At 41.5% G+C, this 13,219-nt stretch overlaps 1 protein-coding gene across 1 annotated transcript; it reads right to left on the bottom strand.

The window, feature by feature from the left end:
• Window positions 1-3,416: 3,416 nt before the first annotated feature.
• Window positions 3,417-5,861, bottom strand: ier3ip1.L (immediate early response 3 interacting protein 1 L homeolog). Its single transcript, NM_001159741.1, has 3 exons — window positions 5,767-5,861; window positions 4,154-4,255; window positions 3,417-3,842 (listed from the first exon to the last, which is right to left on the bottom strand). The coding sequence occupies exons 1-3, from the start codon at window positions 5,855-5,857 to the stop codon at window positions 3,787-3,789; spliced, it is 249 nt and encodes an 82-aa protein (NP_001153213.1). The 5' UTR covers window positions 5,858-5,861; the 3' UTR covers window positions 3,417-3,786.
• Between the last annotated feature and the right edge of the window lie 7,358 nt (window positions 5,862-13,219).

Here is a 13,219-nt window from a genome sequence, read left to right as displayed (position 1 = left end):
AGAAAGATACACCTGTCCCTTTAATTAGAGTGGGCGGGGCAATTCTAGATAATCACACCAAATACTCCCAAGGAAACAGTTGTCCCCTCTGTTCCCCCAGTGTCTCAACTAGGGATGCACCGAATCCACTATTTTGGATTCGGCCGAACCCCCGAATCCTTTGTGAAAGATTTGCTGAATACCGAACCCTAATTTGTAGATGCAAATTAGAGGCGGGAAGGGTTAAACATTTTTTACTTCCTTGTTTTGTGACAAAAAGTCACAGATTTCCCTCCCCACCCCTAATTTGCATATGCAAATTAGGATTCAGATTCGGTGCAGCTGGGAAGAAGGATTCGGCCGAATCCTGGATTTGGTGCATCTCTATTCTCAACACACGGAACTCAACCTTTGTGTCTGTGTACATTCTTTTTTTATTGCATTGTTTGTTCCCCTATCTATACTATTAATATATAAAAAATGTACAGCACTGTATATACAAGTAACACTAAATAAATAAATACATACAGAAGGCCCTATACATATGTATTTCAAAACCCAGTAGTCTGAAAAACATGCTTTTAATTAAATTATATAGTGAATGGATCAAATAGATTTCTTGAGCGTGCCCCTTACATACTGCATTGTCTTTGCCTTCACTAATTCTGTTTCATCACATGACATGAAGCTGGGCGTGGCCTATAACAAGTAGTGCTCCCCATATCGTATGTTTTGCCTTTAATGATTTAAAGGATTTCTTCACAGTTGAATTAACATTTAGGGGCACATTTACTAAGCTCGAGTGAAGGATTCGAAGTAAAAAAAACTAGGCTACTATGACCTTCGACTACGACTTTGATTCGAAAAAATCGAAACTTCTAAAAATCGTTCGACTATTCGACAGTCGAAGTACTGTCTCTTTAAAAAAAACTTTGACTACATACTTCAGCAGTATAAACCTACCGAGCTACAATGTTAGCCTACGGGACCTTCCCCATCACTTTTCTAAGGATTTTTTGATCGAAGGAAAATCCTTTGATCGATTAAAATACTTCGAATCGTTCGATTCGAAGGATTTAATCGTTCGATCGTAGGATTTGGGGTAAATCCTTCGAATTCGATATTCGAATTCGTAGGATTTTACTTTGAGGGTTTATTAACCCTCGATATTCGACCCTTAGTAAATGTGCTCCTTAGTATGACGTAGAGAGTAATATCCTGAGACAATTTGCAATTGGTTTTCATTTTTTATTATTGTATTTTTTAAGCTATTTAGCTTTTTATTCAGCAGCTCTCCAGTTTGCCATCTGGTTACTAGGGTCCAAATTACCCTAGCAACCACACATTGATTTGAATAAGACTGGAATATGAGAGGCCTGAATAGAAAGATGAGTAATAAAAAGTATCACATACATTTGTAGCCTTTCAGAGCATTTGGTTTTTAGATGGGGTCAGTGACCAAGGCTGGAAAAAGTCAGAGGAAGGCGGCTAATAATTCAAAAACTATCAAAAATACATAATGAAGACCAATTGAAAAGTTGCTTAGAATGATGTGAACCACCCCTTTAATGACATCACGTGACATACACAGATAGCATGAGGGTTAGGTGGGGCTTGCACCGAGTAGGTTACTGAAACCTAGGTGAGCTTTGCCTTTACCGATTATAGAACACAACAGAGGCAGTTTTTAAAAACATTGAGCCAGATACATGGAATTATGTCATGCGGCTGCAGTCCATGTTGCAGAAACCCACACAACAAAGCAGTAAAAAATGACCAACTACTTTCCCTTTTCAAGGAGTCATGTAATTTTTTTTGTCTAAATAAAATGATTTTAACAGTAATCAAAAGCACCAATCGTACCCTGGGTGCTTCAGGATAAGACAAGCTGTTAATTTTGAGGCAACATTTTTAGAACACAATTAAAAGAGAACTAACCTCCCCCTCCATCAGTCCCCTCATCTCTCCTTTCCCTCACAGTGTATTACGTAAAAAAAAGAAATTGCCCCTATTTGAAAACCTAAGCTGAAAACACAGAGTAGCGGAGTGTCCAGGCGCCATCTTATGTCCATTCGAAAACGCTTTGGCGACACAGACCCTGCAGGTAGGGTTGCCACCTGGCCAGTATTTCACCGGCCTAGCCAGTAAACTACCAGCCAAGGCCAGTACTACAAATTTACCATCAATGTATTAGCCAGTAACTGTATCCCTATTGTCCCACCCCTTGTCCGGCCCTCTCAGTTCCCCTACTCACCTTATCCAAGCGCTGCAGTCCCTTCCTGGCCAAACCATCAGCGAAACTTTGACTCCGCCCCCAGAACATCATAACTCTGGCCTGCCCCCACCCTGCACGTCACTGTCCGGTAGGGCCAAAACTAAAAGGTGGTACCCCTACTTGCAGGCACATGCACAGTTGAAGCGGATTCCCAAATTGCTCCAATTGCACATGCGCCTGCAGGATACACATCACCGACATATCTGAATGGACATAAAATGGGTACTCGCTGATCTGCTTTTTATCTCAGGTTTTCATTCTATGGAGTAGACTTTGTGGGGAGGAGATTTGAGGGAGGGCCTAGAAGGGAAGTTAAAGGAGAACTAAACCATAAAAATGAATATCACTAAAAATGTCATATTTTATATAGTGAACTGTTTGCACGAGGCTAAAGTTTCAGCTTGTCAATAGCAGCAATGATCCAGGACTTCAAACTTGTCACAGGGGGTCACCATCTTGGAAAGTGTCTGTGACACTCACATGCTCAGTGGGCTCTGATTGGCTGTTGAGAAGCTAAGCTTAGGGCTCGTCACTAATTATCCAGCAGAAAATGAGCTTCCCTGGCTGTAATATAAGCTGATGCTACAGGTTTGCTGATTATTCAATTCTGATGCTAATTGCACTGGTTTCTGTGCTGCCATGTAGTAATTATGTGTATTAATTACTAATCAGCCTTATATTGTGACATTTCTATTCTATGTGTACTGTATATTGTGAGTGGTCCCTAAGCTCAGTAAGTGACAGCAGCACAGAGCATGTGCAGTGAATCAGCAGAAAAGAAGATGGGGAGCTACTGGGGCATCTTTGGAGACACAGATATTTACTGCTAAAGGGCTGTGGTTGCCTTGGGCTGGTACAGAAGCGCAAAACATAATGTACAACATTTTTAGCTACTTCTTTAGTTAGGCTTTAGTTCTCCTTTAAGGGAGGCTGTTGTACCTAAGGGGGTTTAGTTTTCCTTTAACAGTAAACAAGAATAAGTGAAAGCACTGAACATAAATAGACATATTATAAACAATTGGAGTGCACCTGGGTTAAGATCTAATGTGACTTCCCTAGTGGGAACCCAATAAAAGAAAAAAGGTTGTATGATTTTATGCAAGGGAGTGAAATAAACTTATACCATGGGCCCTATTTGCACTCGTGGAGAAAAACAAAACCCTTCTTTTTAAAGGATTTATTACAATAGTGAAAAACATCTGCTTGTGTAATATTCCAAAACAGAGTTGTCCGAATGGGCCAGAATAAAGAAGACAGTTGCGCTGGTTAGTGTAAACCAGAGAGCGGATCAGTGCCCGGGAGCAAATACAGCAGAAATGTTATTTAACTGGAGAGCACAGGCACAAGGACTGTATCAGGACTGAACAATGTCCATTTTCAAGGTCCACAATTAAAAGGAGAAAAAAAAAAAAGTTTTTTTTTTTTTACAAAACAGGAATTGCTTGCGGCAGAGAACTGTCCCACTGATGTTTCATTGCTCCTTGGGGCGCGGAAATCAGGTTTGCGATACGTTGGGATCTTCCCTCCGGTCTTTATCCAAATAGCAAGAGCAGCACGATTGTTACAGAGTTCACTATAATTAGCGGCACTAGGAATAAACAAGGGGAAGGGAGTCAGAGGTGCAAAGCAAGAGCCTATGGGGGTCACATGACTTTACATCTAGTGAACTGCTCTCTAGCTGGGGGCCCTCGGAGTGGGTGTGGCCCTTTTTTAATAATAATAATTATTATATAATAATGGGCCCCAGCCTGTTCAGTAGCTCCACAGACTTTGTAGGACATCACCATTGACCCTTTAAAATGTCAAATTATCTGGCCAATATATGAAGAAAACAAATAGTTGGGCATCACCCCTGCAACCTTACTGGAAAATACTGCTTCTATGTAATGCTTTCCTCACCTCTCATCACTGTCCGTACTGATCGTATGAGGTTCATGAGCTGTGACTTCATTCCCGGTTCCTCTCCAAATCCTCCAATACCGTGGTCCACTCCCCAGCCAACTGTGCCAAGAACAGGTAAGAGAACATACTCACAATTACACACAATCACCCAACGATTACTTAATACCAGGATTAAATGGGTTGTTCACCTTTGAGTTAACTGTTAGTACGATGTAGAGATTGATATTCTGAGACAATTTCCAATTGGTTTTCATTTAGATTTTTATTCAGCACCTCTCTAGTTTGCAATTTCAGCAATCTGGTTGCTAGGGTCCAAATTACCCTAACAACCTTGCATTGATTTGAATAAGGGATGGGATATGAATAGGAGAGGCCTAAACAGAATGATGCGTAATAAAAAGCAATAGCAATACATTTGTAGCCTTACAGAGCATTTGTTTTTTTTTTAGCTGGGGTCGGTGACCCCCATTTGAAAGCTGGAAAGAGTCAGAAGAAGAAAGCAAATCATTTAAAAACTATAAAAAATAAATAATGAAGACCAATGGAAAGTTGCTTAGAATTAGCCAATCTATAACTAAACTAAAAGTTAACTTAAAGATGGATAACCCCTTTAAGAACATAAATTTTAACATTTATCGAGGATATTTCTCCATGTGTATCTTTGACAATGGCCACCCATTCTCTTCTTTCACTTCTTGCCGTATCTCCAGTCTACTCCCGGGCGCCCCTTCAGTCCTTGGAGCCTAATCTCTGACCCCCATGACACGACTATGATGGGCAAGTTGGCCAGAAGCTCCTACTGGAAAGACATTTTGCCTGTGAGTATTTGGGTGAGTGACAAGCCCTGACCCAACTAGGATTCTGCCTCCAATTGCCGAATCATTCTGCCCGGGCCAAACCATATCCTAATTTGCATATGTTAATTATGGGCGGGGAGGGAAATTGAGTGACTTTTTGTCACAAAACAAGGAAGTAGAAAATGTTTTCCCCTTCCCACCCCTAATTTGCATATGCAAATTAGGATCTGGTTTGGTATTCGGCCTAAATCCTTCGCAAAGGATTCAAAATAGTGGATTCGGTGCATCCCTACTCTGGATTTGTATGAGACTGCCTGTACTGACCCAAATGTTTCATTCTCGTGGGCCGGGGGATCCATATTTTATGGCATGAAAATCCCTTATTTCTGCTCAAAATCCCTTATTTCTGCTCAGTCTGAAGACTGGCAACCCCAACTGTCTCCTGTAGGGCCCCCTCCATTTCTCAAGTCTGCCCGGCAACACCCCATACTTTTCTGTTGTTCCCTGTTGGACACCCCCTCTATTCCAACTCTGTCCTGAACCGAATCCCCCCATTTCATTAGTAACTCCCAGTACAACCCCCAAACAACTCCCCCATTTGTAACTGGCGCCCCTTTACTGATCATCAAACCTGACACCCCTGTAATCACTCCACTGCCCTCAACCCACCACTGACCACTGGCACCGCCCATTTCCCCTCAATATTCTCAATCCCCTGAAGCGAATCCCCCTCAATTCCCTCTTCCACCCTAAACTCCCCTTCACTTTAACCCTCAATTCCCTCCAGTCCCCTCACTCTCCAGTCGCACTCACTCTTGCTGAGGAATCGCTCTTCGTGCAGCACGGCCACGGCATTGACACAGAGCAGAGCGGCCTGCAGCAGTGTGTACAGGGTGAACGCCATGTTGCCAGCGCGAGTGACGTGGCTGCAGCTGGACTGGCGGAAGCGGTAGACGCTAGTACGGAGAGGAGAGAGGGACAAAACTCCAGAGCGCGAAACATCAATACCTATATATCAATATCTATACTCAAATGGAGTGTAACTTTCAGCTGTCTAGCAGCAAGTGTTAAACTCTGAGGCAACAAAATAAAACCACCTGATGGCAGCAATAGGCATGGTTGGCACCTGGTTGATATTAATGGTGCAAATGGCTATAAGGGAGGACAGTCAGTTTTTTTCTCTTTTTGAGGAAATGTGGCAATGGCAATGGCAACCCAACAGCAGCGCAGAGAAGCCAATCCCACTGTTTAGTATTTCTAATTATTTTGGCCCCAGAGCAGCCTCACAGCTGTGCCCAGGGTTGGTCAGTATTTTACTGATCTGGCTGGTAAAATTGATGGTTGATTCCAATGTTATTAATAGGGAAACAGATAAATATATCAGAAGGCCGGTATTTTTTTCCAGAAAAGGTGGCAACCCTACCTAGAAGTAGAAGATATTACTGGGCCAGACAGCCAGAGCTGCCATCAGAAATCACAGGGCCCCACAAAGCAAAATTATCTGGGCCCCCTCGCCACTAGGGTTGCCACCTTAATGAAAAAAATAACCGGCCGGTGGGGGGCGGGTACAAAAAGGAGGCGGACCATGAAGCAAAAAGGGGCAGGCCACACAGCGCAACACAAAAAGGGGCGGAACAACATCGCGGCGATGTGAAGAAGACTACAAAAAAGGTAAGTTCTGCGCAAATGGGGGCAGGCCGAGGGCTTTTTTTTAAAGGATATTACAAATTACCGGCAACTGCATTGCCGGTAAATTTGTAATACCGGCCTCGGCCTTTGGCAGGTGTTTTACCGGCCGGGTGGCAACCCAACTCGCCACCCCTCCCTTACCCATCAGTATGAAGGCCACACAAGACACAAACATTAAGGGACCCATTTACTTAGCGCAAGTGAAGGAATAGAATAAAAAAAACTTCAAATTTTGAATGATTTTTTTGGCTACTTCGACCATCGAATTGGCTACTTTGACCTTCGACTACGACTTCAACTTCGAATCGAACGATTCTAACTAAAAATCATTCGACTATTCGACCATTAGATAGTCGAAGTACTGTCTTTTTAAAAAAAACTTTGACCCCCTACTTCGCCACCTAAAACCTACCGAAGTGCAATGTTAGCCTATGGGGAAATACAAAGTAGCAATAAAAATCCATTTTTTTTTTTTTTTTTTTTGTTTCAATATTTCTTTATTGCAGAAATTCAATATTTACAACTCAGTGCAGTGATAAGAAAGAGAAAAAAAAAAAAGTCCATGTATACAAGCATTGAAATCAACAGATTGCAATAAAACACAGTACACACAATACGACTAACCGACACATGAATAGGTGCTATAAGCCACTGAGAATGTAAACATATCAATAAGCAAGGCAGTCAAAAGGTTTTTTTCGTTTAACCAGGGTAGGTGGGAGAGGAGGAAAAGAAGAAACGGAAAGAAACAACAAGACTGGAGAAAGGAAGAAGGAAGAAGGAAAGAGAGGGCGAAAGGAAGAGGGGGAAGAAAGAGGGAAAAAAAAAAAAAGGGGGGGGGGAGAGGAAAAGACCTTCATACTCTGCACCAATCAGTATACAAACAAGATAGTAGCAAAACTATACCAGGACATCGGCCTTGTTACTGCATATGGCCTACTAGTAGGCTAAGACATCACGATCAAATCTCTCGGGGTGACGGTAATGAATCCAGGGGTCCCAAACTTTCGTGAATTGGGCCTGTTTATCCTGTGATATGCTAGTGAGTTTTTCCATAAGGAAAACGGCATCAATTCTATTTTTGACAGCAGAGAAATGTAAATGGGGAGTCAGCCAAGCTTTGGCAATGGTTTGCTTAGTGGCAGTGAAAAAATGCGTGATTAATTTATATTGCGATTTACGTAGCGCCTCTATTGGTTTGTTCAGTAATGCTTCCATCGGGCATTTAGGTAAATTTACTTGCAATACCGTATATATTAATTCGTAAACCCTAGCCCATAGACGTTGTGCCCTAGTACACTGCCAAAATGTATGTAACATTGTGCCTGGTAAGGCACAGCCCCTAAAACAGTGAGGATTAGCACCTTGTTTCCATTTGGCTATGCGAGTAGGCACCAAGTACCATCTACTTAAGACCTTGTATGAGGTTTCTTGCGCCAATATATTAACAGAAGTGTGCATCGTATTTGTAAAAATAGCTTGCCAAGTTTGCTCATCCAAATCTTGAGATAATTCTGCCATCCAAGATTTAATATATGTAAGGGAAGCTATAGGTTGTGAAGTAGTGCTTTGATAAAAATCCATTTTTAGCCTTACAGAACATTTATTTTTGATGAGATCAGTGACCCCCCATTTAAAAACTGGAAGGAGTCAGAAGAAGAAGGCAAATAATTCAAAAACGAGCAAAAATAAACAATGAAGACCAATTGTAAAATTACTTAGAATTAGGCATTTTATAACATAATAAAAGTTAACTTAAAGGTGAACCAACCGTTTAAGGAGTAGCACTAATCTCTACTGATGTAACATTTATTTTGGTGATAAAAATTAAGATATAACATAGTAACATAGTAAGTTAGGTTGAAAAAAGATACACGTCCATCAAGTTCAACCTTTTTACTCTATTTTAACCTGCCTAACTGTCAGTTGATCCAGAGGAAGACAAAAACCCCATCTGAAGACTCTCCAATTTGCCTCAGAGGGGGAAAAATTCCTTCCTGACTCCAAAATGGCAATGGGACCAGTCCCTGGATCAACTTGTACTATGAGCTATCTTCCATATCCCTGTATGTACTATAAAGGTGTTTCTCATTCCATAATGACATTGCCACTACCTTCATCAGTGGGTTTCACAATCCTAATTTTTTCTCTGTTCTCCTCGAGAACAAAAGGGAGGAATACAGGGCATCCTCTACTTAGTAGGTCAGTAATAATAATTCCATCTATATTTCTGAAACAAGTGTGATCAGCCCCTGTTGTGTTCCCCGTCTCTGAAAGATTGCAAACATTCTTGCAAAATTAAAAAGATCAGTGTCATACTCAGATGCAGAAAGGAGCCCAGAAAGGAAAAGGAGAAATTTGTAGGACTTTTTTATTTGTAAAGTAGTGAGTAGAGCACCTTATTGTGCATAGGGAACCTTCTTTCTTTATATTTGTATTTATACATACAGGTGGGAGCTATAATATCAGTATATCTTATTGAGGCTCCAGCTGTTGGGGGTTGAAATCTGGATGTCTCTGACAAACATTTGTAGGGAGAAGGAAGAAAAACGGAGTTCTGAGTCAAACCCTGTTACACAATATATAGCCATGTCACAAAAGGAGAGTCACTCGGATGGCAATAAACACAAGAAAATGGCATTTGCTAAGGCACGACACCCACAGAGAGGAACTTTATCTGACATACCATCTTTTTATAGTCTGCCAGCCAGATAACTCATCAGATAATAACGCAGTTTGTCATGGGGGAGCTTCACTGCAATGTGGATTTTAGTGCTTTGAATTGAAGTTGTCCATGCCTACAATTGCTCACAGTTACTGTCCAAGGCTGCCGGTAATTCCAAGATTCCGAGCAGCCATGTGTTTAACTGCATATGCAGTCCATCAGAGTCATCAGAACAGGCACATTGGCACTGACCTAAGGGTATCCAGATACTCATTCTAAAATTATTTAACCCCAAGCGGAGCCGCTGAACACTCATTGCTTCTGGAGCAATGTTATTGCAATGTTATTGTAAGAACTGTTAGAAGGGAGCTTGGGGTGTATATGGGTTACCAGAAGCACAAATGTAACCACATATATTGTCAGGTGTTGGTATTGTGGTGTAAAGGCACTGCCATTGGAATTTGGAGCAGAGGAAGTGAAACTTCTAGAGGAATAAATGGCATTTCACCATCTGGCAGCCTGGAATTGGTTTGGCAGAGGCCAGGAGGACACTGCCTGCCAGATTGTACAATTGCAACAATAACATTGGGTGGAAGTGGAATGCTGGTCTGGGGACAATGGCATTCCAGCTTCCAGAACAGTTATAGATAGGCTCTTTCCTGTTGGATGATGGGTTTACTGATATTGGAGAGGAAGAACTTGACTGCACAGAAGTCTGACCTTGGCTCAACAGAAACCCTGTTGGGTGATGGGTTTACTGAGATGGAAGAGAAAGAACTTGACTGCACAGAAGCCTGACATTAGCTCAACAGAACCCCTGTTTGGTGATGGGTTTACTAAGATGGGAGAGGAAGATCTTGACTGCACAGAAGCTTGACCTTAGCTCAATAGAGCCCCTGTTGAGTGATTTACTGAGATGGGAGAGGAAGAACTTGACTGCACAGAAGCCTGACCTTAGCTCAACAGAACCCCTGTTGGGTGATGGGTTTACTGAGATGGGAGAGGAAGAACTTGACTGCACAGAAGCCTGACCTTAGCTCAACAGAACCCCTGTTGGGTGATGGGTTTACTGAGATGGGAGAGGAAGAACTTGACTGCACAGAAGCCTGACCTTAGCTCAACAGAACCCCTGTTGGGCGATGGGTTTACTGAGATGAGAGAGGAAGAATGTGATTGCACAGAAGCCTGATCTTAGCTCAACAGAACCCCTGTGGGATGCAGGAATCCTGACTGGTAGCTGGGCCTTGTGCCCAACATCAGTCCCCAACTTCACTAACGGAAGCAACTCCCAGGAACAATATTCCAAAATCAAGTGGGAACCTTCCGAGAAGAGTAGGGGCTATTATTGCCGCAAAAGGAGGAGCAACTTCATATCAATCTTTTTGGGCTCGGCTGAAAAGGCATTGCCATTAGAATTTGGAGCAGTGGAAGTGAAACTTTTAGAGGGGTAAATGGCATTTCACCATCTGGCAGCCTGTCCTGGGTTTGGCAGGGGCCAGGGGGACACTACCTGCCAGATTGTACAATTCCAACAGTAGCATTGGGTGGAAGAGAAATGCTGGTCTGGAGTTGTGGTTTATATTGTTTCTATGGCTCCGCTGGTTAAGGCTACAGAGTACAATGGCATTCCAGCTTCCAGAACAGTTTTGGGGTACACTTTGTCCTGTTGGATAACGGGTTTACTGAGATGGGAGAGGAAGAACTTGACTGCACAGAGGCCGGACCTTAGCTCAACAGAACCCCTGTGGGATGTAGGAATCCTGACTGGTAGCTGGGCCTTGAGCCATCATCAGTCCCCAACTTCACTGTGAAGCAAATCCCAGGAACAATATTCTAAAATCTAGTGGGGACCTTCCGAGAAGAGTAGGGTCTGTTATAGCAGCAAAAGGAGGAGCAACTTCACAGCAATTCTCTTGGGCTGGGAATGAGATGTGGACAGACAGAGGTCCAGATACTTTTGGCAATATAGTCTACCTTTGAGAATAGCACCAGTCCATGCTCAATATTGTGTCCCTTCTAGCTCTAGGCACGTGCACTTGCATTCAGAATGAGCCCACGTGTTGGAGCCAACTCCGGCATGAAATCTCCTTGACTGGCTCCCACATTTAGACTGCAAGTAAATGAATTAAACATTAAACACCATCAATAAAATCTATGCCAGAGTGGAAAATGTATCAAGGGAAACGTATCGCACACGATCAACATTTTCAGATTTATGATGGAGATAACATAGATGAACGCCAGAGATAGCAGACGACCTTTGGCAAAACAGAATTTTAATGGGTTCCTGGTATAAAAACCAAAGCGGCCATTTATAAGCATTGATTGCAAAATTAAAACATGATTAAACAGAGACATTGTAGGAATAGAATTCGTACATTTTTGGCATCTTTATTTACAGGCAAACCTCAAAATGAGAGGATTACATTGATTAGCATTGTAGAATACCTATGATTACATATATTTATATATATATATATATATATATATATATATATATATATATATATATATAATACACAAGAGCCATGAATATCTTGTAAATTATATCCTTATAAACGGTGAGTTCTGATGTCATCAGTTATAAACGGTGAGTTCTGATGTCATTTCTGTCACATGACTCCCTAAAACTTGTGTATTATAATAAATAAAGTACCCCCAGTTGCAAAATATGAGGAAATTAGAAGTTACCTCGGAGTTCCATGACCTGTATAAAAGCACTCGGCCTTCGTGTTTTTATATGGTCATGAAACTCCTCGGTAACTTATAATATCCTTATATTTTACAAGAGGGGGTACTTTATTCACTATATATTGTACACATATCTGTCTAAGTTGTGGTGTGTTACTGAGCCACATAGCATTTTAACCTTAGGGTACCCCCAAAACTTCCAAAAGTTGACCTGTTTTACCAATATATACAGAAGTTGATCATTAATTAGGGCCCAATGGGGCTCTCCATACTATATATGTATTGTATATAAACTATATATAGTCTAAGTCTGTTCCTGCTGAATTGTATTTTATACAGGTCTTAAAGGGGTTGTTCACCTTTAAATTAACTATTAGTATGATGTAGACAGAGATATTCTGAGACAATTTGCAATTGGTTTTCATTTCTTATTATTTTTTACTTATTTAGCTTTTTATTCAGCAGATTTCCGGTTTGCAATTTCAGCAACCTGGTTGCTAGGGTCCAAATTCCCCTAGCAACTATGCAGTGATTTGAACGAGAGGCTGGAATATGAATAGGAGAGGCCTGAATAGAAAGATGATTATTAAAAAGTAAGTATAATTATAACTTTGTAGCCTAACAGAGCATTTGATCTTCAGGTGGGGTCAGTGACCCCCATTTGAAAGTTAGAAAGATACAGAAAAAGAAGGCAAATAATTCAATCTGTCATTTTATTTAAAGGTGAACCAACCCTTTAATTTTAACACCCAGACATGCAAGAGCACAAGACGGCACTTATGTCCAGCATCTGGCAGTTTAGGTGTTTCCAAGGCGGCCCCCCAATGCACTGCCTGTCTTGTGTGTCTGAATACCCACATTGGGGACACCAACCTTTCTCCTCCCCACCCTAATTTTGGAGCACAGATGCCTAATATGTGTATTGCTCCATTTCTTTGCATTGTGCTCCTGTCTTGCACATAATAAATGATCCCTTATGACTCTGTACAGACAATAAGTGCATTACAGCTATATAAAGAGGAAAGGAAATCTTGCACTGCTTTGTCCAGAGTAAATCTGGTGTATGTGTGTGAGGGATATGACTTTGTTTTTCATATAAAAGCTTTAAAGGGGTTGTACATGATTGAGTTAACTGTTAGTATGATGTAGAAAGTGATATTCTCAGACAATTTGCAATTGGTTTTCATTTTTTATTATTTGTGGTTTTTGAGTTATTTAGTT

The sequence above is a fragment of the Xenopus laevis genome, chromosome 1L (genome assembly GCF_017654675.1).
Source record: "Xenopus laevis strain J_2021 chromosome 1L, Xenopus_laevis_v10.1, whole genome shotgun sequence".
NCBI classification, from domain to species: Eukaryota; Metazoa; Chordata; class Amphibia; order Anura; family Pipidae; genus Xenopus; species Xenopus laevis.
This window is presented reverse-complemented; position numbering and strand designations above follow the sequence as displayed.

Excerpts from the sequence above, each read along its gene's own strand:
- ier3ip1.L (NM_001159741.1), bottom strand. The coding sequence starts at position 5,857 with ATGGCGTTCACCCTGTACACACTGCTGCAGGCCGCTCTGCTCTGTGTC. Across the intron at positions 4,256-5,766 it reads AGAGCGATTCCTCAGCAAGA|TTGGCTGGGGAGTGGACCAC; the intron begins GTGAGTGCGACT and ends TTCTTGGCACAG. Across the intron at positions 3,843-4,153 it reads AGTACGGACAGTGATGAGAG|TGCCGCTAATTATAGTGAAC; the intron begins GTGAGGAAAGCA and ends GTTTATTCCTAG.